General features: G+C 41.7%; 2 protein-coding genes across 5 annotated transcripts in view; one reads left to right on the top strand and one right to left on the bottom strand.

Moving 5' to 3' along the window:
• Positions 1-1,340, bottom strand: part of LOC310639672 (cohesin subunit SA-2-like) — a 109,044-nt gene extending 107,704 nt beyond the window's left edge. For 2 of the 3 annotated variants that reach the window (XM_083361500.1, XM_083361499.1), the window contains exon 1: positions 1,197-1,339. The gene's annotated coding sequence lies outside the window, so the exon portion shown is untranslated. Of the gene's footprint in view, positions 1-1,196 lie in introns of all 3 variants that reach the window. The other variant, XM_083361501.1, reaches the window with a different exon arrangement.
• A 267-nt stretch (positions 1,341-1,607) lies between these two features.
• GTPBP6 (GTP binding protein 6 (putative)) overlaps positions 1,608-26,730 on the top strand; it is a 31,585-nt gene continuing 6,462 nt past the window's right edge. Inside the window, exons 1-8 of one of the 2 annotated variants that reach the window (XM_083361514.1) lie at positions 1,608-2,016; positions 5,615-5,752; positions 6,136-6,206; positions 7,548-7,678; positions 21,644-21,714; positions 22,680-22,838; positions 23,196-23,404; positions 24,688-24,836. In XM_083361514.1, coding sequence (XP_083217640.1) covers positions 1,632-2,016; positions 5,615-5,752; positions 6,136-6,206; positions 7,548-7,678; positions 21,644-21,714; positions 22,680-22,838; positions 23,196-23,404; positions 24,688-24,836 — 1,313 coding nt within the window. In that variant the 5' untranslated portion in view covers positions 1,608-1,631. The remainder of the gene's footprint in view (positions 2,017-5,614; positions 5,753-6,135; positions 6,207-7,547; positions 7,679-21,643; positions 21,715-22,679; positions 22,839-23,195; positions 23,405-24,687; positions 24,837-26,730) is intronic. The other variant, XM_083361515.1, reaches the window with a different exon arrangement.

The raw sequence follows: 26,730 nt of genomic DNA on the forward strand, positions 1-26,730 counted from the left end.
AATAATTGAGGAACCCCCACCAAGATCATCTAACCACCGTCTGGATAGAAAAACCAAATCAAGCGTGTGCCCCCCCCCCATGAATCGGGCCCTGAATTACTTGTATCAGGTCCATGGCCGTCATGGAAGCCATGAACTCTTGGGCTAACTCAGATGATCCTCCCAGGGATGGTAGACTGAAATCACCCAAAACTATAAACTTGGGGAATTCAACCACCAGCCCCGAGAGGATATCGAGAAGCTCAGGCAAGGCCACTGCTGTGCGACTAGGCGAAAGGTATACCAGCAGTAAGCCCAACTGCGCCCTAGGGCCACATCTCATGAGGAGGGATTCACACCCGGCTATTTGGACGATGGTGGACTCCTGAGGACAAAGAGTCTTCCTCATTACTACTGCCACTCCCCTGCCCCTATGTGGTGGCATGCCATAGATAACATAGATTGTACACTATATAGTATTATAAGATCTGATAGGAAGCTCTTCTATACCTCCTTTCCTCTGAAGTTTAGATCATTACTTTGTTATGATGCAATAGAAGTATAAAACTGTATTACGTGAAAATAGCGTCCTTAACTGCGTGCAAAGCTGTACAAAGTATAGTGCAGACAGTGCAAGAAAGGAGACATTTCATATTACCATAAATGCAAATCAAAGACAAACATACAAATATGGCAGCAATATACATGAAGGAAGGCGTCTACCCCGCCCTCTCAAATAAAGTCAGATGCAAAAAAAAAAAATCTCCCAAATTACAAAGACGCTATCGCCAGCTTTAAGGCTTTGAGCGCAAAGGACTCACAGGTGGGGGATAAGACCGTGAACAGGAAATAAAGCCTCAGCCATGGAAGTTTTTGGGTTGCAAGAGAAAGAGCCTTGAAAAGGGGGGGGGAGAGAAATGGACCATCATCTGAGAGAGAAGGGGCACTATAAATCAATCAGACTAGAGCCGGAAGGCACCTTGGAAGTCTTCTAGTCCAAGCAGGAGACCATATACCATTACGAGATATTAAAACCAGTGTGAAGGAGGGTGCCGAAACAGCTACAGATAGACACCAAGGGAGGAATGCTGAAGGGGACGGGACACCTCTTGCAAATCCCGCGGGATTCAGCCTCTGAGAGAAGCAAAGTTCGATCCACGGCCGGCTCACCCAACCCCAGCCCCGCGCCCAGACAGGGACCCCCGCGCGCCCCCTACCCAGAGGGCAGCGCCGGTCCAGAGAAGGACCCGATTCGGACCAGAGCGAAGCAGGGCGGTCCCAGCGTCAACCTGGGGAGTCGCTTTCCTGCCGCTGATTCAACCCCGGTCTCAGAGCTAGGGCCGACTCCCGCCCTCCTCCGGTAGTTCTCCCTTCACGTGCCTCGACCCACCCAATGAAAAATGAATGTGACAGCCGACCGGAAGAAATTGTCGACTCGTTGTCTGGAAGAGAGAGGCTTTTTTCAAACTCCGCCCCTCGGGCTTGTTTTTTTCCCCCCTTTGCTGGGAGGGGAAGAAGGACGGAGAGGGGCGGGGTTTCTAGGAATGCTGCACCAACCGCTGGGGTCAACAAAGAAGGTACTTCCGTTCCGTACAGATCTTGTTCGAAACTAAGGTAGAGCACCTTGGGAAATGTTATGAGTGTTGCACGTGATGATTGTCATGGGTTCCCGGTGGCGGCAATTGCAATGCTTGGTTCAGAAATTACGCCCAGAGGTTCACCTACTGCCAGCTTGCTGTCTGTGGCGTAATCCCGTTAGGCTTTGGCACAACTCTGCTATCAATTATCGCCAGCCGACATCCGGCAATGGACCTTCTCGGGGAAAGAGTGGGGCTGGGACGCTGTCTTCCTGGGGAACGGAAGACAATGAGGAGGGGGACCTCGCTGACGACGATGAAGAAGACGACGACGATCTGGTTGTAGAAGACAAACTGTTGGAGGAGTCGAGATTACCGTTTATCACGTTAGAGACCCAAAGGGTATTCATTGTACACCCGGCTGTGAAATGGGGACCAGACAAGCCGAAGTTGACCACAGGTGTGATCAAGTTTGTCGCCGTGACTGCATAGAGTGGCCAACCGAAACGCATCTCAGTCTGGCTGCGTGCATGAGCCGCGCTCGGTGCATTAGGATGCTGTGCAAATGCTGAGAACCTCTCAGAAGCTAGAGCCCGCAAGGGATTTCATAAACTGCAATTATAACATAGGATAGGATATTGGCCAAGTGTGGTTTATTGGCCAAGTATGGTTGGACACACAGGAATTTATCTCCAGTGCCTAATAAGCAGGCATATACATAGAATGAAGGCTATTGCTAAGCTTGTAAGCCGCCCTGAGTCTTCGGAGAAGGGCGGGATATAAATGGGATTAAAATTAAAAATTAAATTAATTAAAACTCTCAGTGTACATACAAGCAATTAGTGATAAATCATGATCATAACATAAAAATACATTCATCATAAATCATAAGATGCAACACTTAGTGATAGTCATAGGATACTAGCTAAGCAAACAACATAAATATACTAGGATACTAAATAAAACAATATAAATTGTAAGATACAATCAAAGTTATAGTCATAAGATAAGGATAAGTAATAGAAAAGATGAGGAAAATATTAGTAATACAGCTTTACTTAGTAGTTTGACAGTGTTGTAGGAATTAGTTATTTAGCAGAGTGAGGGCATGAGGGGGAAAACTTGTGTCTAATTGTTTTGGCGTGCGATGCCCTAGTCATCTTGAGGGGAAAAGTTGAAACAATTTATGTCCAGGATGTGAGGGGTCTAGATATTTTCACAGCCCTCTTTCTTGCTCGTGCGGTATACAGATCCTCAATGGAAGGCAGGCCCCTAGTAGTTGTTTTTTCTGCAGTTCTAACTATCCATTGAAGTCTGTGTCTTGTTTGGTTCCAGTTCTAAACCAGACAGTTATAGAGGTGCAAATGACAGATTCAATAATTCTTTTGTAGAACTTATCAGCAACTCCTTGGGTAGTCTGAGCTTTCTAAGTTGGTGCAGGAAGAACATACTTTGTTGTGCTTTTTTTGATGACAATTTTGATGTTAGGTGTCCATTTTAAATCTTGAGATAGAACCTAGAAACCTGAAGGTCTCTACTGTTGATACTGTGTTGTCTAGTATTGTAAGAGGTGGTAGAATAGTAGGGTTTCTCCTAAAATCTGTCATTTCTACAGTTTTGAATGTGTTCAGTTCAAGATTGTTCTGGCCGCACCACAAGGCTAGTTGTTCAACCTCAGATTCGTTGTTGTCTTGAACGAGACCAATCACTGTTGTATCATCTCCAAACTTCAGTACTTTAACAGAGGGATCTTTTGAGATGCAGTCATTGGTATAGAAAGAGAAGTTGAGAGAGTGCATAGCCCTAGGGCAGGGATCAGCAACCTGAAACAGTGAAAGAGCCACTCGGAACCGGTTCCCTCACAAAAGGAAAAACTGGGAGCCGCAAAAAATGTGTGCACATGCGCATACATGCGCGCATGCGCAGAACAGGGTTTGACTGAAGAGTGGAGCCAAGGCGAGATATGCACCTACCCTGCATATTTGATTGGTTGAACTTTTTTAGTCCCACTTTTTTTTTTTTGGACTGCACATGTCAGAGGACTGGGAGCTGCAGGAGATGGCTGAAAGAGCCGCATGCAGCTCCGGAGCCAACCCGCGGCTCCGGAGCCGCATGCGGCTCTTTCAGCCGACTCCTGCGGCTCCTAGTCCTCTGCCATGTGCAGTCCCAAAAAAAAAAGTGGGACTAAAAAAGTTCAATCAGTTCAAATATGCGGGGTAGGTGCATATCTCGCCTTGGCTCCACTCTTCAGTCAAACCCTGTTCTGCGCATGCGCGCATGTACACAAATGCGCACACATTTTTTGCGGCTCCCAGCTTTTCCTTTTGTGAGGGAACCGGTTCCGAGTGGCTCTTTCACTGTTTCAGGTTGCTGACCCCTGCCCGAGGGGGACCCTGTGGTAATTGTACAGGTATCTGATGTGATTTTGCCTAGCTTCACTTGCTGCTCCCTGTCTATTAGAAAGCTTATGATCCACATACAAGTATGGTCAGAAACAGCTAGCTGATTTAGTTTAGTAGGAAGAATATCTTTTTGTAGAATATCTACAAAAAGGACCTTTGCATAGGTCTTTGGAGATTCAAGATGTTGTAGTATGTAGTGCAGAGCTATATTAACAGCATCATCTGCCAATCTTCGCTTGATAGGCAAATTGCAGGGGGTCTAACAGCGGATCTGTGATGGTTTTCAGGTGGGCCAGCAATAACCTTTCAAAAGTTTTAATAACTATGGATGTCAGAGCAACCAGTCTGTAGTCATTCAGTTCTTTGATGGAGGGTTTCTTTGGCACTGGGATAATAGTAGAGCATTTGAAGCAAGAAGGAACATAGCACATCTCTAGTGATATATGGGTGAAGATGGGGGCCAATTGATCAGCACAAGCTTTCAAGCAGAACTTTTTTTAGTAAATGTTGCAGCTTTTCTCATAATGAAGGTTTTTTCTAAAGTTGCATGCAAATATTTCTAGTGGAAAGATGGTGTTACTATTTACAGTGGTTTTGTGCATATTATAGGTTTTTTCTGGTTTAGAAAATGAGGCAATTTCAAGGAACACCAAAAGTAGGACTATGCACTCTGGGATGCAGAAATCCAGAGGATGCCTAAAAGACAGTATACTTTCTAGTGATCATTCACAATTTTTGCAGTAGATTGACACTGACCTCTCAATATTGAAAAAGGATATCAAATAAGCTTTCATTTATGTTAACATTTAAGTAAAATCTAGTTAACATAATTCTCCTGTTGTGATTTAATTATCATATTAGATTTGCACTTTAATCATACTTGATGGTCTTTGGGGAAAGGACATAGTTTATTTTGTCCCAAATTCTTCAAAATGGATAAAGCAGAAGCTATTTTTAACATTAATCAAATCCAAATGTGTTCTTCATACTCTTCACCCATTCTCAGCTACTCTACAAAGAACAGGCCAAAAATAAATACACTTTTGTCATTTCAAAACAATATTTTTTAAAGATTACTACAAGTGGTTAGCATTGGTGCCCAAATATGCATGTTTTTAAAGGGGGGGGGAGAAAATATTGAAAGATCATATTTTAAAAGATTTGGGATTTTTATTTTTTGCTACTTTTATTAGATTCTAAACAGGAACATCAAAATTTCATGAAAATTGGTGATTTGTGATTTCAGCTATTTAATTTTTTAAAATCTAGCCATTTTTATTGAATGTTAGTGTTCCATGGGCATCATCCTGGGGAATCATGTGCCATATTGCCAAACTGGTTTATATGGTGGTTCTCAGAAATCTTTCTTGCTGTTAGAGTGCTTATGAAGGAAAAGATAGAGAACCACTGTTTGATCCAATTTATGTTTCATTGTTTAATGTATTCAAACTTGAATGCATTGACATTTTACTGATGGCTGTGTTATTGATATACAGAAAGCCTGATAATGAAATTCTATATTGCCGTACTACTTCCTCTTAACTTCAAAGAAATATTCCAAAGTATCCTTACCTCCATTTTAATGCAGTTCAGTAAATGTTAAAAGTATGTGATGTGTGATTATTGTTACAATTAATTTTTTCCCCAATATTATAGCTGAATTGCAGCTAGCTGAAGCTGTTGCTCTGATAAATGCTCTTCAAAACTGGACTGTGATAGATAAAATCATTCTGCCTATACAAATTCCTGACAAGAAATTTATCTTTCACAAAGGAAATTTTCAACTTCTAACTGGTAATGTATCTCAAAACTTTTCTTAATGCAGGGTTCTGAGGCCAAACTCATTGTTTTTTTAATGTAATACTTATAATTAAGTTCCTATGAATATTTATATTTGTATGAAACATGAAATCCTTGTTTGCAATGAAAATACAGTAGATTGTCATGTTTTAAATATCTTTAATTTCAGATAAATTAGAAATAGTGCAGATTGTATGTCTTATTTTTTTTAACGTGAGTGATGCTATACCTTGCTTAAGCTATCAGATTTGATTCATAAATATTTGAAACATGGTTCTGACTGAATAATTGTAGTGTTTCAATATTATTTCACTTCCTAAAAACAAACTTAATTAGAGCTTACTTTCCAAATATAATTCTTAATCATTTCCTTTTAGAAAAAATTAAAAGATTGCCTTTTTTGTCATCTGTCTTCGTAAATGTAGAAATGCTCTCTCCTGTAACTAAAGTAAGTACATTTTAGTTTGAAAATATCCACTCTTTTTAATTCAACTCTTTGCAATTTTTTATACAATATGGTATGCATGTTTCTAGTAAATCTGACACCAGCCATAGCATTAAGCAACTGAAAGAAGCCATGCAAGATTGGGAAATATGAAGAGGCCTGGTCCATAGAATTGTCAAGAATCAACATGATTGAATGGATAGCATCTTTATAACAACCTGCCTGATCAGTATTGATGCCAAATGCCAACCATAACATAGCTCAGATTTTCTGCTTATAGTGAGATAAACAGGATAATAACAATGAAATCAGCACTAGTTAGTTTCTGTGGTTGGTTACTTCCTAATTCTCATTTAAAAATACAAGTGCTGATTTCAGATAACTTGTAAGCCAGCATCTAAAAATGCTCAAGCAAGCTATTAAGCTTACTTAAGATTTTTGAAGTTTAGAGATTTTAGTTCAGGTGTTTATATTACTCCCATGATTGAGATTACCAATAGAGAGAGCAGATTTCATCCTGGTACTATTTTCTGCCAAGTCAAATATAGTAACAATTCAAATCAACCAAGGGAAAAAAATCCTACAGCTTTCTGTTGTTATCACGTCAAAGGTAGCAGATCTTCTTACATCTTGCTCCAACAGCATTTTCTTCCTCCATCCAAAAGAAAAGCTGTCTGCAAGACAAGTCGGGAATTTCCTAGAAAGGCACTATATGGCACAGCTTGTCTTCCATCAGATGCCTGGCTGATTAAAATCCTCCATTGTGTACCTTCTGGAAGAGTGTGTAAACAGATCTCCTGAATAGCAATATTTTCTTTAGAATAGTTTTCCCACAAGTTTCAGGTGGCCTCTTTTTTGTTACCAGTTTGGAAGACTGCCAAGACCATAGTTTTCCAGTGGCCCTTGAGGTTGGAGAGGGAAATATAATAGAAAATATTATTTTGTCTATCTCAGTGTTTAAATGATGTGTATTTATTGAATATATTTAAAATGTTATGCTCAATAGGTTTATGTTTTATTGTCAAATGCCTAGAATAGGATACATTCATGTATGTAAATATTTTATTTAGCTTTGCATCTATAATTATTTGATGTAGTTTGGCATATTTTACTTTTCTGTGTTCTTTTTAACTTTCTAACATCTGATACTGCACTTATGAAAAGGGGTCACCAAGCACCCAAATGTTTCTTTGTGATTAGAGTGCAGTGTATGATGATGACATACAATGAATTATCCCCACTTAATGCGCTTTGGCTTCCATTTGTTATAGGCTAGAGAGAGGCTTGAATACAAGTAAATTTCCAGAAATATTTAAAATTTTCATTTATGTCATATTTGTATAGAAAGAACTTGAAAATGCCTGGGGCGTGAAAGTTTTTGACAGATACACCGTTGTCCTTCATATTTTCCGATGTAATGCTCAAACAAAGGAGGCAAAACTCCAGATAGCTTTGGCTGAACTCCCACTTCTAAGGTACACAAAGTAATGAAAGTAATATTAATATCAACGAGATGGAAAATATATTTTCAGATAATTAATATAATACATAGCCTACTTGCATTAGATTACATGTCTATACATTTGTTCAATGTTTCACATAAGGAAATTTAGATCAAACATGGAAACCTGATTATTATAATTCTACTGAAGGAACCTTATTGTGCTTATGATTTTATTATGCTTAAGCTTGATATTAGTGGTGTTAGTTTGTAGCTATTCTATATAAATTTTCTTATATGCAAGCCTTATACATAGAAGCAAGTGTTTCATGTCAAATATACAGGAGATTGCTCAGGAGATTGCTTACATGAAAGGAGCAAGGTGTGGTTCAGTGGTCCGGGAGATAGGGAGGGGGAAGGTGAGTTAGCTTGGATTGATGTATATGAGTCATCATCTTGGAATTTGTTTTTCTGTGCTTCCTTGCTCTTGGTACAGAGACTTGGATCTCTTTGTTTTGAAAAAGGATAAAAGGTAGAAGAAATCTCTCTACTGGATGTGCCTTCGTCCCTCTAAGCAGCCACAAAGAGGGAGAAGGTTACCCAACTCTGTCTTGGCCAAAATAAAGTTGTTTTCTTTGCTAAAACCTCGGCTCAGGAGTTTCTTTTGGCTCTTTGAAATTTCTGAGTAGCGCAGAGAAGTTTCTGAGGTTGTGTGGAAAACCTTACAGCCTGGCACCCTAAATGTGGGGCTTGAAAGGGAGGAGGCCACAAAGGCCACATCCAGATACCCTTGTTAAGGTCCAGGCGAGCCTTTGATTCTTGGCAGGACAAAACCGACAGCGACTGAACAATGAGTCTTAGAGCGCTCATAGGTGATTGGCCTGGAAGACTTTTGCACTTCGTCGGCAGCGGTAGGATCCGTGTCCAAGGAACCCAAACGCCTGAATTCAATGAGGTTTCATACTTCACTGATGGGAGAAATTTCAATAGGTGCCTTGCTGAGTAGAAAAGTTTCTGCAATCCTGGAATAAGATACGGCATTGATCGCATCGACCAGCCTTTAAGAGAAAGGGCCAAGAAACTATCTTCTAATACAGGAATGGGGAATTGTCAGAATATTCCTTTGTAATGTTTTTTGAAAAATTGGGATGTTTTGAAACCTCAAGTGCCTTTTAACTTTAACCGTGTCAGATGGCGTCTGGTGGTGCTTTTGTGTAGATGTGGGGTTTTTTACATTTTTGGCCATCCAGAACATTAAGGTTGGACTTGGAATGGTGAGAAAAATAAGAGATGGTTAAAGGCCCTATAAAAACCACATGTTTGGTTGGAATCACCTCATGATTTTTCTCACTCCTTGCAGGACAAGCCACATGCCTAAAAAATGTTACCTTAATAGTATCTGTGTATATACAGGTGAAACTCAAAAAATTAGAATATCGTGCAAAAGTTCATTTATTTCAGTAATGCAACTTAAAAGGGGAAACTAATATATGAGATAGACTCATTACATGCAAAGCAAGATAGTTCAAGCCGTGATTTGTCATAATTGTGATGATTATGGCTTACACCAAACCCCAAATCCACAATCTCAGAAAATTAGAATATTGTAAAAAGGTGCAATATTCTAGGCTCAAAGTGTCCCACTCTAATCAGCTAATTAAGCCATAACACCTGCAAAGGGTTCCTGAGCCTTTAAATGGTCTCTCAGTCTGGTTCAGTAGGAATCACAATCATGGGGAAGACTGCTGACCTGACAGTTGTGCAGAAAACCATCATTGACACCCTCCATAAGGAGGGAAAGCCTCAAAAGGTAATTGCAAAAGAAGTTGGATGTTCCCAAAGTGCTGTATCAAAGCACATTAATAGAAAGTTATGTGGAAGGGAAAAGTGTGGAAGAAAATGATGCACAAGAAGCAGGGTTGACTGCAGCCTGGAGAGGATTGTCAGGAAAAGGCCATTCAAAAGTGTTGGGGACTTTCACAAGGAGTAGACTGAGGCTGGAGTCAGTGCATCAAGAGCCACCACACATAGACCGATCCTGGACATGGGCTTCAAATGTCGTATTCCTCTTGTCAAGCTGCACCTGAACAACAAAAAACGTCAGAAGCGTCTTACCTGGGCTAAAGAAAAACAGACCTGGTCTGTTGCTCAGTGGTCCAAAGTCCTCTTTTCTGATGAGAGCAACTTTTGCATTTCATTTGGAAACCAAGGACCCAGAGTCTGGAGGAAGAATGGAGAGGCACACACTGCAAGATGCTTGAAGTCCAGTGTGAAGTTTCCACAGTCTGTGTGTTGATTTGGGGAGTCATGTCATCTGCTGGTGTTGGTCCACTGTGCTTCATTAAGTCCAGGGTCAACACAGCTGTCTACCAGGAGATTTTGGAGCACTTCATGCTTTCTTCCGCAGATGAGCTTTATGGGGATGCTGACTTCATTTTCCAGCAGGATTTGGCACCTGCCCACACTGCCAAAAGCACCAAAACCTGGTTCAGTGACCGTGGGATTACTGTGCTTGATTGGACAGCAAACCCGCCTGACCTGAACCCCGTAGAGAATCTATGGGGCATTGCCAAGAGAAAGATGAGAGACATGAGACGGAACAATGCAGAAGAGCTGAAGGCTGCTATTGAAGCATCCTGGTCTTCCATAACACCTCAGCAGTGCCACAGGCTGATAGCTTCCATGCCACACCGCACTGAGGCAGTAATTGCTGCAAAAGGGGCCCAAACCAAGTACTGAGTACATATGCATGCTTATACTTTTCAGAGGTCTGATATTGTTCTATGTACACTCCTTGTTTTATTGATTGCATGTAATATTCTAATTTTCTGAGATTGTGGATTTGGGGTATTCATGAGCTGTACGCCATAATCATCACAAATATAACAAATCACAGCTTGAACTTTCTTGCTTTGCATGTAATGAGTCTATCTCATATATTAGTTTCCCCTTTTGTGGTATTACTGAAATAAATGAACTTTTGTAGGATATTCTAATTTTTCGAGTTTCACCTGTATGTCTGTCTGAGTTGTTCTGTGTTATTTCCAAGACTTAGAAGAGGGTCAGAACCCTCTCTGATAACAACAAACAAAAAGGCCTTATTTAAAAACAAATGGTTTGCCTGGAGAAAGTATGAAATAAAATATCTGTATGTGAAATTGTTTATGCAAACAGTTGGAATAGAAGTGAATGAGTTAATCTACTGATATGAGAGCCTTGGTGGAGCAGTGGGCTAATGCCTCCTTAAGCAACACCAGCTGCCTGCAATTAGTGCAGGTTCGAGTCCCACCAGGCTCAAGGTTTACTCAGCCTTCCATCCTTCCGAGGTGGGTAAAATGAGGACCCAGATTGTTGGGGGCAATAAGCTGACTTTATAATAATGCCGCTTGGGGGGGTGAAAGCCCTAATAAGCAGGCATATACATAGAATGAAGGCTATTGCTAAGCACATTGATTTGTGCTTCTTAGATTGTAAGCCGCCCTGAGTCTTCGGAGAAGGGCGGGATATAAATGGGATTTAAAAAAATAAAAATAAAAAATATGTAAATGTGTGTGTGTCAACCCTCAAACCCCCAGCCCCAGGCTGTGGAAGAAACAGTAAATTGCTGATTTTGTTGGTTTTGTTGTTATGAGAGAAATTCATGGAGAGAATGCATGTGAAAAAGAGAACATTATTTTGTTGAAAGAAAGAAGTGAGAGAAATTCAAAAGGGGCTGAAATCCTTGTGCAGCTTTTTTAAAAAAAAATGTTCAGCCTTCTTCCTTAACGCCTTGCTACATTTTTTTTCTCTTTTCTTGCTTTGGAAAAAGTAGAAGGGGAGAGGTTTGGGTAATCATTTTAAAACTTTTTTCTCTCTCTGTTTAACTCTGGCCTCAAAGAACAGAAAGAAGGGGAGAAAAGGGGAAAAGTGAACTCATAAGATGTTTTGGGAGGGAGGGACAGTAGAGATAACAATGAAGAACAAAGAACTCTTGTTGAGCAAAAACTAAGTGAGAACTTGGCATTGGAACTCACTGAAACAAAAATGCTAGTTAACCCATTATCAACCAAAGGAAAATGACTCAATTGTTTTGCTTAGATTTGTAAAAAAAAAGTTTGATGCTCTTGTTTCAGTTTTTACACACATACATATATAACTAAGAGTCCCTCATTAAGTTTTTTTCTTTTGTGAAGTCGCACTGAAAAATAAGTTTTTGTCTGTGTGAAATTTCTTTAGTAGTTTTGGAGTGTTAACATGCCGTTTGTGGACCCACTCATTTTGGGAAGATGGGAGATGTTTCCATGCTACTGGGTATTAGGTCGAACTGTGGTATTTTGTGGAATTTAGAATGTCTTTTATTTCAAAATGTTGTTCTCCCTCAACCATGATGGGAGGGGGAGCAACAGCTGACCTTAAGGGCAAATGTTGCTCTCGCTTTAGGAGGCTGCAGTGAAAAATGGGGTGGATCTGTCAGAGTGATTTTGGGAGTTCCAGTTCTACTGTTACTAGATTTATGATTCTACTAATGGGGAATGGTCCTACGTATATTGGTCCTAGTTTCAACCATCTCTCCTATTTTGAATAGCTTCGGTTCGCTTCTTTTCTTGTCTGCTTGCATTTTGTACACCTGTCTAGCATCATCTAGTGCTTTCCTAACTATGGGCCAGGTATTTCTTAAGTGTGCGATCCACTCCTTCAGGGAAGGGATGGCTGGTTCAGTTGGTGATAGTTCTGGCATAGGATTGAAACTCTGGCCAGTGGCTACTTGGAAAGGGGTGTAACTCATGCTGGAGTGAATTGCACTGTTGTATGCGACTTCAGCAAACGGGAGTAGATCCGTAATTTATAAAGCGCCTTAAATATTGTTCAAGTACTGAGTTCGAACGTTCTTTCCCACCATTCGTTTGCGGGTGGTGACTAGATGACAGTCCCTGGGTGGTCCCCAAAAGAGACAGGAACTCTTTCCAGAACTCTGATGTAAATTGCACCCCACTATCTGATATAAGGGACGCGGTGGCTCAGTGGGTTAGGATGCTGAGCTTGTTGATCAGAAGGTCGGCAGTTTGGCGGGTCGAATCCCAAGTGCTGCGTAGCAGAGTGAGCGCCTGTTATTCGTCCCAGCTTCTGCCAACCTAGCAGTTTGAAAGCACATAAAAATGCAATTAGAAAAATAGGGACCACTACGGTGGGAAGGTAACAGCGTTCCGTGTGCCTTTGGCGTCTAGTTGTGCCAGCCACATGACCACGGAGACGTCCTTGGACAAGCGCTGGCTCTTCGGCTTTGAAACAGAGATGAGCACCGGCCCCTAGAGTCAGAAACGACTAGCACGCATGTGCGGGGGAACCTTTACCTTTTATCTGATATGATGCCCCAAGCAATCTGTAGATGTGTTGAACAAATAGCTTTGCCTAGGTTTTAGCTGTTGGGATTTTTGAACAGGGTACGAAGTGCACTTGTTTAGAAAACAAATCTGTCACCACTAGATGACTGTGTTTCCACTGCTTTCTGGTAGTTCTACTATAAAATCCATGGAGATTTCCTTCCATGGCGCTGAGGGGTTTGCTACCGGGTGTAATAACCCTGGGGATTTCCCTTGTAATCTTTTTGCTGCTGCACACGTTGGGCAACTGGCCACATAGCTTTCAATGTCTTTTTTGAGAGATGGCCACCAGAATTGTCTTTTGATTAGATGCAGTGTTTTCACGAATCCGAAATGGCCTGCCGACTTTGTGTTGTGACATAGCTGCATAAATGTAAGTCTTTGGCTTTTTGATATGTATAATTTCTCTTCCACCCAGGGTAGTGCGTCTGTGATTGTGCATAAGTTTTTGTGGCTTAGGAACCATTCTTCAGTTTCTAAGGCTTTTCTGAACTTGATCTCTGCTTGACTAGCTAATGGTTTTTTTAGCTTCACTTGTGCCCAAGTGGTCACTCATGCTGCTAATCGGGTTTCAGGCATGAGTGGCTTTGTGATGGTAGGTCTGGGGCATGCGGGAAAGTGCATCAGCTAGGAAATTCCCCCCCCCCCCGGTCAGGTGTTTGATTGTGAAATTGAACTGGTAAAAGTGCTGCAAACACCTAGCTTGCTTGGCCGTGAGTTTTCTAGGTGCTTTGAGCGCTTCCATATTTTTGTGATCAGTCCAAACTTGGAAAGGGATTTTGTTTTCTTTGAGGAAATGTCACCATGTGAGGAGCTCCCACCTCACCCCGTACGCCTCCTTTTCGCATACAGCCCATCTTTGCTTGGTTTCGGTGAGTTTTCTGGAAGTCTATGCACAGGGTTTAGTTTAGTTTAGTTTTATTTGATTTCTATACCGCCCTTCTCCCTAGGGACTCAGGGCGGTTCACAGGGCATATATAAATAACGATACAAAAGTTAAAAGGAAATTAAACCAGTGCCCAGTTAAAAAACAACAATAATAAAGTACTAAAAAACACCAATTTAAAAACCCATATTCCCCCATCAGGCCAGACCAGCTAATTCAAATAAGTGGGTCTTCAGCCCGCGGCGGAAGGATCGGAGGTCTGATGCCATCCGGAGCTCAACCGGCAGTTGGATCCATAATGCCGGAGCGCCCACAGAGAAGGCCCTCCCCCTGGGGGCCACCAGTCGACATTCCCTGACCGGAGGCACCCTGAGGAGGCCCGCTCTGTGGGCACGTACTGGGCGGAGGGAAGTTGACGCCGGCAGCAGGTGGTCCCCGAGGTAACCCGGACCCATGCCATGTAAGGACTTAAAGATCATGACCAAGACCTTGAACCTCACCCAGAAGACAACTGGTAGCCAATGCAGCTCGCGGAGCAAAGGTGTAACATGGGAGTACCGGGAAACTCCCAAGACAACTCTCGCGGCCGCATTCTGTACCAGTTGGAGCCTCCGAGTGGTCTTCAAGGGAAGCCCCATGTAGAGAGCATTACAGTAGTCAAGGCGAGAGGTCACGAGCGCATGAGTGACCGTACACAGGGCATCCCGGTCCAGATAGGGCCGCAACTGGCGCACCAGGCGAACCTGGGCGAAAGCCCCCCTAGTCACGGCCACTATATGATCTTCCAGAGTAAGCCGGTTGCAATGCTCCTTGCTCATTTTCCTGTAATAGCACAGCCCACACAGCCACATTGCTGGCATCAGCTTGTATTACAAATGACTTATCTGGGTCAGGGTGCCGCAAGACGGGTTCAGCCAAGAAAAGTCTTTTTAGTCTCTCAGCAGTGGCTTGGCATTCCACCATCTATTTTAGTGGTTGGCTGGGTTTTGGTTTGTCCACCCCCTTAGTTTTTAGTAGGTTCGTAATTGGCAAAGCTATCTGGGCAAAAGAGGGGATGAACTTAGAAATTAGTGAACCCCAGGAAGCTTTGTAATTGCTTTCTTGTGCAGGGTGGCGCCCATTCCATCACTGCCCGAACCTTTTCAGAGTCCATTTCTATGCCTTCAGGAGATATACGGTACTGTCTATCTTTTTCTTATGAAACTCGCACTTTGATAGTTTTGCATAAAGGTGAGTGGCCTGCAATTTCTTTAGGACGGCTCTAACTAGCTTCACGTGTTCTTCCATGGTCTCAGTGAAGATGAAGATGTCATCCAGGTAGACCAGTACACCCTTATACAGGTGCTTCTGCAGTACATCATTAATCAGATGCATGAAGACTGCTGGGGCTTCTTGCAATCCAAAGGGTGAGACCCTGAATTGGTAGCACTCCATGGGGTAATGAAAGGCATTTTTCCACTCATCCCCTTTCTTGATTCTAATGCGGTAATAAACCTCCCTCAAGTCTAGTTTAGTGAAGATCTTCCCCTTTGAGAAGTGGGACAGCATGTCTTTCATTAGGGGCAGGGGGTACAGATTGCTTTCGCTTATGGCATTTAGTGCCCTGTAATCCACGCAGAGACAAAGCATTCCGTCCTTCTCCCTGAATAGGACCGAAGCGATCACCTTTGGTAACGCGGGCTGGATGAATCCCCTCTCTAGGTTTTTATCTATGAACTTCTGCATCTCTTGCAACTCTACTAGACCTATGGAGTACAGTCTGGGTTTTGGGAGTTTTGCCCCGGGTTTAATTTCTGTTGCACAGTCTGTGGGCCAGTGGGGCAGCAGTTCGTCCGATCTTTCCTCACTGAACATTTCAGCAAGGTCCCTGTATTCTTTGGGTATTTTGGGCAATTCCTTTTCCTCTCCCACGGCTGCTTTCTCACCCGAGGTGTCTCACGAGCCCCTGGGCTGGCGTCTTTGGGCGTTCTCCCTTTGGGAATCTGAGCTCCACTGTCCTCGAATCCACCCAGGGATTCCACTTTGCTAGCCATGCCATCCCCAGGATTATGGGACACTCCATGCCTGGGGTTACCATGAATGTTATAGTCTCTATGTGGCCCCCCAACGTGAGCTGGACTGGTAACGTGGCTAGGGTGGCTGGCATACCCCCTGCTATGGACCCATCTAATTGACCGAAAGAGATCGGTTTCTTCAGCCTCCTCACCGGAATGCCCAGGTTTCTTACTAGCATCAGGCTGATAAGGCAATGTGTGCACCCAGAGTCAATCAGTGCCCTAACTTCTACAGCTTCAGGCATGGAGGAGGCTAGTATAGTTACTGTCCGGGTGAGCGGGCATGATGGGTCCACTTACCAGGGATTCGTCCTCGTAATTGTCATCTGACGAGTTGGACACTCTCGCAGTATTGACCGGAGTTCCCTTCCCTTGTTGGGCGGTAGAGAGGAACTCGATGGCCTCAGTACCTTTCATGGCAAGTTCTCGGGGCATGGCAGGTGACTTCCCAGTTGGGACCTCTGGTTTCTCGAGTGGAGTGCGTGAGCACCATTCTGCGGTGCAATGCCCTTCTTTTCCATATCTGAAGCAGCCGGTGGTTTTTTTAGTGGTGCGTTGCTGTTTCGCGGAATGGCTCAGTTGGTGACTTTCCCCAGGACTTCCCTCTGCAGTGTCTCTTGGCCAGGTCGATTTTGGCTTCTTCAGCTAGGATGTACCAATCCTGTAATCGGTGCGGGTCTCCCCGGGGAAGGCAGGCATCATAGAGGTCATAATTCAGGCCATCTTTGGAGTGGCTAAGCAAGATGTCTTCTGGCCAGTTCAGTTTGCTGACAGTGGTCTGGAATTCTTGGGTGTATTCAGCCACCGGGCGTCTGCCTTGCTTCACCGTTTTTATTCTTTCGTGGGCTTTCCGGTCAGCCAGTGGGTCCTCTAACCTGCATCTGAGGGAGAACATGAACTAGTTGAAGTTCAGCAGCTCTGGCGCGTTGGAATCATACAAGTCCACTACTCAGTCGGCGATACCATCCAGAGCTGCCTGCATGATGCGGATCCTGGCACAGTCAGTGGGGATGTCTCGGCCATACTCTTCCATATAGCTGAGGACCTGGGTCAGGAAAAATCCCAGGTGCCACGGCTCCCCATGAAACTTCACATCCAGGGGTGGGAACCTCTGGATGGACCGCTGCCTTTTCTTCTTTCTGTGGTGTTTTCCCCTCTTGGTCGACAGCTGCGGTGCAGCGGGGAGTCGGAGCAGCCATGGCCACTGCGGCGGTTTCAGTTGCTCCGCCAGACATACCCAGGACTTCAGCTTCGGACTCACCCTCGGTATCTTTCTTGCTGCAACCCAAGCGGATGGTTCTAGCAATCGGGTCGGGCTTCTCCTCCCTGAGGTAGTTGAAAGCTGTCTTCATCATATCAATCGCCTGCTCCAGCATCCAGCTTGAATGCCCGGAACGATCTTCCTCCTCTTCGCTGAGATGAAGGGATTTCTCCATTTCCAGCTTCCACCCTGGCTGGTGGCTGCCTCGATGGAGGGTTACCTTCCTAGACTTCTTCTCCCAGTCGTCCTTCTTCCCAATGCCCATCAACCACCAAGGCTTGTGGCTGTGCACCTCCACTACCTCTTCTTCAGATGTATAGGAAGTTTTGGAGCTGGACAATTGGCAAGTCTCCGACCGGCAGGGGGCTTCCCCCTTCACAGTGGATTCTTCCTTCCCTGCTCCCATGTCAGACATGGATAGTCTTGCAAAGTCCCCTGGTAAGGGTCTTCCTTCCGGGCTGACTGTTACTGCAGATCTTGTCTAATGTCAGGACGCACTTCAAAACCTCATCCCAAGAAAGCAGAACTCGTGAAAGCAGTTTCTTCCAAAAGGATCTTTTATTAGGAGAAGTTGATAGCAGGCACACTAGACAGGATCTGAGGGTTTCCACCCAGATTGATAGGTAAAAGTGTCCCAAGCATAACCCCACCCCATAGTTCATCCAATCAGTTCAAATGGCCCAATCCCCAGGTGTTCAGTTCCTCGTGGGAAAAGGGAGGAACCTGGTTGTAGCTGCAATGTTTAGGTGGCTCTTCGCACCTTCTCCTGGGAGCGCAGAGATAAAACAATTGCCGGAGGTTGCATTCCATTCTTCCCCTCCCTTTGCTAGCTGACATTAAGGGATGGGAAAATTCACAGAGAATAATGCAGGAAAGCAAAGTGTTACATTGTAGCGGCAGAGGAAATCAAGGCACTCCCCCCCCCCAGGAGAACCCAGGATGAGGAGAGAGTGAGATTTGGGTCAGGGTGCAAGAAGAAAAGAAGGATATGGAGGAGGGAGGAGATAGGATTGGGGACCCTATTGATACGGGTTCTGACAGTCATTTATGAATGTTGAATTTGATTAGAATATGAAGTGATAGAATTGCAGACAAAGGTTCAGCCTGATTTGTCTGTAGACAGTTATAGTAAAGTTGATAAGAAGGAGATGTGGTGTATGTTGGATGGGGAGAAGAGAATGTTAGTGAAGGCTGGGGGGGGGGGTTTCCCTCCCTGTGATTAGCCCAGGCTCAGAGCCAGGCTCTGAGGCTGATAAGAAGGAGAAGAGAATGGCACGTAGCTCCAGTAAGGAGGAGGAGTTAAAACAATGTGATGTGTTTTTGGAAGCTTATGAATGTATGTGGGAAGTGCACAGTGGTTGGACAGATTGTTACACCTAGTGGTGAGGCCATTTAGTATAGGCCTCAACTGGAAAGCTGTCTTTATCCCTTTGAAATGATGTATGGGAGGCTTTTGTTACATGAAGGTTCAAGAATATCAATGAAGAAGAGAAGTAAGTTACTCGGTATTTGCATAATCTGGCGCAGATTTTGTCTTCAAAGGATTCCTGCAACCCGGTGTGCTTTGAGATAACCAGACCAACGGATTTCTCAGCATCATTTGGACTAGCTATCAATTGAACCAGATACAAATATGGGTTCAAGTTGATTTTCACAAACTGGAAACCACAATTGAGATTCCATCAGTATCAAAGAATCTTTTTATTGATCTGGCCCAAGAATTGCTTCACTCCTAAATGTGACTAACTGTTACATGTGTGGGCACTAACATTGGGGAACAATGTACATGAGAAGCTCAAGAGATTCAATTGGAGAACATCACTTCTCATTTTAATTTGACCTGGAAAGAAAAGGACCAAATGGGCCCTCCATTCCATAATTGTGGCCCTAAATTGCATTATTAGACCCCAGTCCAACAATATATATAAAGAATATGTTGGAGAAAGTCTTTGTGAGGTTGGTTTTGCAATAGTACTTCATCCAACTGTACTTGGCAGGGAAATGAGACTGAACCATCCACCTCATTCCTGGAAGGACCGTTGAAACATTTATGGTCCAATAAACAAAAAGTTTTTATTTTTATTTTATTTTAATTCCATTTATATCCCACCCTTCTCCGAAGACTCAGGGCGGCTTACAAGCTTAGCAGTAGCCTTCATTCTATGTATATGCCTGCTTATTAGGGCTTTCACACACCCCCAAGCGGCATTATTACAAAGTCAGCTTAATTGCCCCCAACAATCTGGGTCCTCATTTTACCTACCTCGGAAGGATGGAAGGCTGAGTCAACCTTGAGCCTGGTGGGATGCGAACCTGCACTAATTGCAGGCAGCTGGTGTTACTTAAGGAGGCATTAGCCCACTGCTCCACCAAGGACTCTAATGTTTCTACTATTTGGCCCTCTCCTGATAATCTTTACTGGATTTGTGGAAATTTGGCCTCTGCTGAACTTGTTAAAGCCTGGGCTGAAGCATGTGTCTTGGGCCATGTGAAGCCAAGTTTCTTCCTTTTGCCCATCTCTCAAGGAAAACGGTTGGGAGTCCCTGAGTATGTTGAAGTTGGAGATCCTGTAGATAGAAAGACAAGGGATGTATCAAAGAGTCAGATAGGAAATTGGAATGATGATGAGTGGGCACCAGAATGAATAATCCAGGTACTGTAATCCTCTACCTCACTGAGGACTGTGAAGTCATCCCCAGACCTTCCGTGACAGTGCCTGAACAGCCTGGATATGATGTCAAAAGATCTCCAAAGTATTTTATAGTTTGACCCAATGATTCTTCTGGATCTATATTTCTCTCTTTAAGAATAAGTGCAAAGACCTTTACCTTCTGACTAGATTCCCCTTTTCCAGGGTCCCTAGTGTCTATTCGGCTTTATATTTTGAAAAAGGGAGGAAGGAAGGGACCTTATTGTGCTTATGATTTTATTATGCTTAAGCTTGATATTATTAGTGTTAGTTTGTAGCTATTTTATATAAATTTTCTTGTATCAAGCAGCCTTATAGATAGAAGCATATGTTTTATGTATATTGAAAAAGCAAGTGTTTCATGTCAAATATAAAGCAGATTGCTCAGGAGATTGCTTACGTGAAAGGAGCAAGGTGGGATTCAGTGGTCCGGGAAATAGGGAGGGGGAAGGTGAGTTAGCTTGGATTGGTGTATATGAGTCATCATCCTGGAATTTGTTTTTCTGTGCTTCCTTGCTCCTGGTACAGAGACTTGGATCTCTTTGTTTTGAAAAAGGATAAAAGATAGAAGAAATCTCTACTGGATGTGCCTTCATCCCTCTAAGCAGCCACGAAGAGGGAAAAGGTTACCCAATTCTTATCTTGGCCAAAATAAAGTTGTTTTCTTGCTGAAACCTCAGCTCAGGAGTTTCTTTTGGCTCTTTGAAATTTCTGAGTAACACAGAAAGGTTTGTGAGGCTGAGTGGAAAACCTTACACTACATAATATTTTGCTTTATGCTGTGGCTTTCTGTTTGAAGCTGTATATGTGTGAGAGAGATAAAGAGCTTTTGGAAATCTTGAAATAACTTAGAACATTAGTTTCTGGACTAGTTCTCAATATATTTTTCACATCGAAAGCATCATTTGAATGTCAGTGTTCTCCAAAAATAATTTCACTCCAAATTCCAAATTTATTTTAAATTACTATGAATATCAACTGGCTGCAATATATTTATTGTTAATAATAACTAAAGTTACATAACCAGAATTGTATTATTTATGTATTACTTTATATACCAGCATTAAATATTATTTGCTTGTGTATTACTTTGGCTTAAATGATGCTGTGCTATACTTCCAAGGCTTATAATTAACAAGCTTTGAAGTAAAATATAGGAAATCAATAATATAATTGTAATAGCAACAAGGCCCTTATGTACCACAATTTGGGCAGCAAAATTTTTAGGAATATTTGAAAAGCTATATTCATTGAAATCAGTTGAACTTAATATATATGTTAGCTGAGTTGGGACTTCAAATGGTCTTCAAATTACAACCATTAATTTAACAATGGTTGGAATTACATTGGTGTTGAAAAAAGTGAATTATGACTCATCTTCAAAGTTATGACCATTGTGTCACCTCTGCTGTCACATCATAATTTGAGCACTTGGGTACCAGGTTCCATTTATCTTCTCACCCAGTTTCCAACAAGCAAAAGCAGTAGGTAAACTGACAAGGAATGTCGCAAATTAATATCATCACTTAATGCTGGTGGTGATTTGCTTAATTGTCATGTCAAAAAATTGTAAAATTGGTTGTATTCATGAGACAGCTCGCTTAATGGCCATACCACTTTGCAACAAATTTTCTGGTCTCAGTCGTGGATGTAATTCAAGGACTTCCTGTATTATCACTGTATTATAAACCTTCAATAGACTAGTAAAACCATTCAAAGGCTTCAAATATTCCTTCTGTCTTTTCCCAGAGCCAATGTGAGAAATGATGTTGCTCAATTAGATCAACAGAGAGGTGGCTCAAGATACATTATGGGATCAGGTAGTATGAATAAATTGGAAAAGAAAATATCTCGATAACCAATCAAAACATTAAAAAATATTTTTCCCATAAAAGTGGCTATAAATCTTTCACTTTACATCAAAATGATAATTGTGTCTGTTTAAAAAGTATTGGACCTTGAACTTAACTAACATGCCTTTTTTCTATATATAATAGCAAACATTCTTGTTAAAATCTAACTGAGACTTGTAGGTTGAGACAGTCCTGTAGTATTTGGCCATCTACATGTGTGGTCCTAAAAAAACAATTCCAAACTAAGTCATTTCCATGTACTATGTATTTATATGGAACTCTTCTTATACTGTTAGGCAAACCTATATTGAAATATTTGCTTGGATCTGATTCTGTGGATTCTCCACAGACAATTCCAAACAGGAATAAAGAAATAAGTTTTGTTCTTTCCATAGATTATTGATTTTAAAAATGTCTTAGTGTTTAGAGATTGCTATAGCTATGATACATTGATAAGGGCATAACTGGCCTTAAGGAATATGGCGTAAATCTTCTATGGTATTGTACAGTGGTCCATTGGTACTCGTTAATTGGTTCCAGGAGGCACAATGAGTACCAAATAAATTTTTCCTATAAGGAATAATGTAGTGAGTCACAAGGCAACTAACAAGTTCTAACTTGTACATTGAGAACCAAACAAACGATAATTATCAAAATTTATAAGTTAGAATTTCAATAAAAGTGTAAAATTTGAGAAATATATAATTTTTAAGATTTTGAGAATGTTTATTTTCATTATTGGCAGAATTGCTGCAAATCAACATAATATCTCATATGCTCATTTACTCTGATTAATGTAAATATTACAGGCTATCGATGGCACCAAAATATTGGTGCAAAATATGATTACTGCATTTTTATTTTTATACTGTATATATGTATAAAAATAAAAATGCAGCAAACTTAATATTCTATTACTATATTTTTGACAGGCGAAACCTTCATGGAAATTCAGCTTCGCCTCTTAAAAGAAAAAGAAGTTAAAATTCGGAAGGCTCTAAGGAAGCTTAAAAAAAATAGAGGCTTACTCAGAAAACAACGCAAGAGATGTGAATTTCCAATTGTTTCAGTAATGGGCTATACTAATTGTGGTAAGGACCATCATGCTGGATATTCACATAAACATGTATATGCCCTTGTATAGCAGAATGTTTAAATTTGTGTAAAATAAGATGGGGGATTTTCTGATTGGAAAATTGGCATGAACATTCTAAATTGTAGCTGTAACTTTTGCTCTCCTTTCCATCTAGAAGAATACAGGAAAAATTAGGTTTTAAATTGGGAGGGAATTTCCCAATTTTCAAGTAAATAACATATGTCTTGAAACTAGAGAGTGATGTACTATATATGCATTCATTAATAATTTTCTATGATTGTCATTATCTCTTTTAGCAAAAGATTACATGGAGCAAACTGTTCAATTTGTATCACTTCTGTCTTTATGTTAGGGAAAACCACTCTAATCAAGGCCCTCACAGGGGATGCAAAGTTAGAGCCCCGAGATCAACTTTTTGCCACGTTGGACATTACAGCTCATGCTGGCTATTTGCCATCTCGATTGACTGTTCTATATGTTGATACCATTGGGTTTCTCTCTCAGTTGCCCCACAATCTTCTTGACTCATTTTCAGCTACATTAGAAGATGTAGCTTGCTCAGTAAGTACCACAGCAGTTACGTATTTCCTTGTTCATTCATTCATTTTATGGATTCAAAAAAGAATAACTGGTCCATTTCTAATTTAAGATGAAAATGAAAGAAAACCAGTACACAATTCAAATAGTAGTAAAAGGTCATTTGGCACAACTGAATATGGGCTTTTGAAAGACAGTAAGTACCTTTCCGACTCATGCAGCCATACCAGTCCTTCTTAATGTATGGTTGCTGCAAGGAATTCAACCTTTTATTAAAACACCTATAGGAAAAGCTAGGATTGCAGTACAGTTTTATCAGTTTAAACTACTTTTGTAGCTAATAATTGACTTCCTGAGGGTTGGCATGATGCCATGGTTAAGAAGCTGGACTTGGAGAGAAAAGACCCAATTTCTAGTCTTAGTTTAGTCACAGAAGCCAATTTGGCACAATCACTGTCCCTCAGCTTTTGACTGGAAAGTTGAAAAACAACTATAATATAAACTGGAGTAGTTGGGCAGATTATGGTCCATAACTTTCAGTGAAAAGGCCTTCACGCAGTGATTGACATATTTAGGCTAAATTATCATGTTCATCATTCTTTTTAGACCAGGGGTGTCAAATTCACAACATCACGTGACGTGTTGTGACGTATTGCGACTTTTTTTCCATTGCCAGCAAAGGGGTGGGTGCAATTTCGGCATGACGCATCTGGCCCGCAGCCTGGCAATTTGATACCCCTACTTTACATATAGACAGCAGAGTAGAATGCTTGAACTGACTTACTAGTTAGTCTAATGCAGGGGTAGGCAACCTCGGCTCTTTTATGACTCATGAACTTCAACTCCTTCTGGGAGTTGAAGTCCATGAGTCATAAAAGAGCCGAGGTTGCCTACCCCTGGTCTAATGCAAATAATAACTATGAGAGGATTGTTTGTATATTGGGACTAACAAAAATTAAATTAGGAACAACTTCCTAATTTTGTCCTTAATTAGGCTACTATGGTAGTAGATATATGTAAGAAACCTGTCAGCACAACATCTTTTGAATAATGTTGAATTCATTGATTGGCATCATCTGTGAGTTTGGGTTGGGGCAAATTGAAGTAAACATTTAATTTTACCATACAATTTCTTTTTTCTTTATGGTATTTCTTGTACCATTCATGCTAAATATCAGCCATCTAACACTTCTCCAAGATTGTTTAGTTTCAGTTTTAAAGCTTGTATTGTAATGCCTGTAGAAAATCTAGCTTTTATTTCTTCCCATCAAATAACTGAGTAATATTTGTGTGTTATTTACTGCTAGGATTTAATTGTTCATGTGAGAGACGTTAGCCATCCGGAAACCAGCCTCCAGAAGAAAACTGTATTATCAGTTCTCCAGAATCTTAATATTCCAAATCATCTACTTGAATCCATTATTGAAGTACACAACAAAGTGGACTTAGTAAATAGGTAAGAGATAACCTTTCAAAATGCTATTATAGTTTATGTTTTGACTCAGTTCACAACAAACTAAAACCATAAGTGTTTACTTAGAATTATTGTTGAACTAGAAGAAGCAGAATATTTTGTATCCCAGAATTATTTTCATTGAAAAGCACAGCAGGAGTTTAATTAATCTGATCAATGATTCATTTATAATTGGACAAAATTACAGTTTCTGAAAAATACAATTTTTAGCCTAAAGATGCTTCTAAAATTGATAGTGTGGAAGCATGTGGTGCTGATAGCTTAGTGTGCTATTTTGCCAGCTTTAGTTGATGGTATTATTTATTTAGTTATTTAAATTTATGTCAGCTGCATCCTTCTACAGGGAAAAGGGATCAGTTTACATGGTACGTTTAAGACTTATTTAAAAGAAATAAAATACTAGGATTCTACCCAAAGAGCAGAAAGTAATAACAATCTGGGGTGGATCTGGGATGGAAGAAACAAACAAAAACAAGTTTCTGAGGGACTTCCGGTGGCGGCGCGGCGCCGAAGACAGCCTCCCCTGGCTGCCCGCGGCTCAGCTGTTTGTTTTTTCGCCCGAAACAGCGCCGATCAGCTGTTCGGGCGAAATTGAAGCCCCCTCCTCGGGAGAAGAGGAGGGGGTGAGGCCCCAGGTAGGGGTAGAGTTCTCCGAGGCCGCCTGAGCTTGGAGCTTGGGCGGCTGAAGGATCGAACTCCCCCGAAGCCTGGGTTGCTCCCAGCTGGCCGTCGTCTCTGCTCCGAACTTCCTGGAGCAGAGCCAGGCGTCTGCGAACCATCCCTGCCTGAAGAAAGGACTATGATTTAAAGGAGCAGGCAGAGCGGTACAAGAGGAAAAGGTGAAGAGGACTATTTTACTATACTCTCGAACTTGTTGGACTTTTTAAACTTTAATTGAAAGTGCGTCATAATTGAGGATTAAAAGATGGCGGCTAAACCTCCCTCTAAAACTCTTCGGAGTGGAGGATCCTCGCCGGTGCAACAATCATCACTACAGGCATTGCACCCTCCTGAAGTGCTGACATCGAAGGATTTGCGAGATGCCCTGGATAAACATGCCCAGGTACTTTTGGAATCAATTAATCAATCAATTGCTGATAAATTTGCACAGATGGAGGAGAAATTGGAGAAATTTGAGGAAAGAATGGAAGAGAGGATGGAACAGAAGTACAGCGTGATGAAGGTAGACATTTTGACTTCAGTGCATAAAGTGGCGGAATGTGTGGAAGATTTAGATGAAAAAGTGGATGATTTGGCTCAAAGGAATGCTATATTAGAAGTAAAAGCACGGGAGAATGAAAATGTAAGAGACAAGTTGGAAAGGGAGTTAAGCCTTGCCCAATATTACCAGATGCAGTTTGCTGTCAGAATTAGAGGCTTAAAAGAGAATGTTAAAGAAGATTTAAAGCAGCTGATCTCTGAGGCTCTCGAAGGGGTATTGAATCAGCCAGCATCTGAAATAAGAGCAGCTATGGATAAAGTGTTTCGGGTGAATTCATGGATTGCTAGACAGAGAAAGTTGCCTAGAGATGTGGTGGTTTACTTTGCAAAAAGAGAAATTAGAGATCAAGTTATACAAGCTGCCTATGATGCTAAGGTTGTGATTGCTGAACAAGAAGTCTTGGTTTTAAAAGAAATTCCTCCAAGGATTTTAAGGGGAAGAAAGGACTATACATTTCTTGTGCAAGAGCTCAAGCAAAGAGATATAAGGTTCAGATGGGAGATTCCAGATGGGCTGATGGTGATGTATGAAGGTAAAAGGTATAGGCTGATTACTGTGAAACAAGCACGTGATTTCTACAATAATGTCTTAAAAGCAACCCCATTAACGCTCCTGGAAGCTGGAAAGGGATCTGGAGAAGAAGAACAACAAGAG

This window comes from Vipera ursinii (assembly GCF_947247035.1).
Source record: "Vipera ursinii genome assembly, chromosome: 4".
NCBI lineage: Eukaryota > Metazoa > Chordata > Lepidosauria > Squamata > Viperidae > Vipera > Vipera ursinii.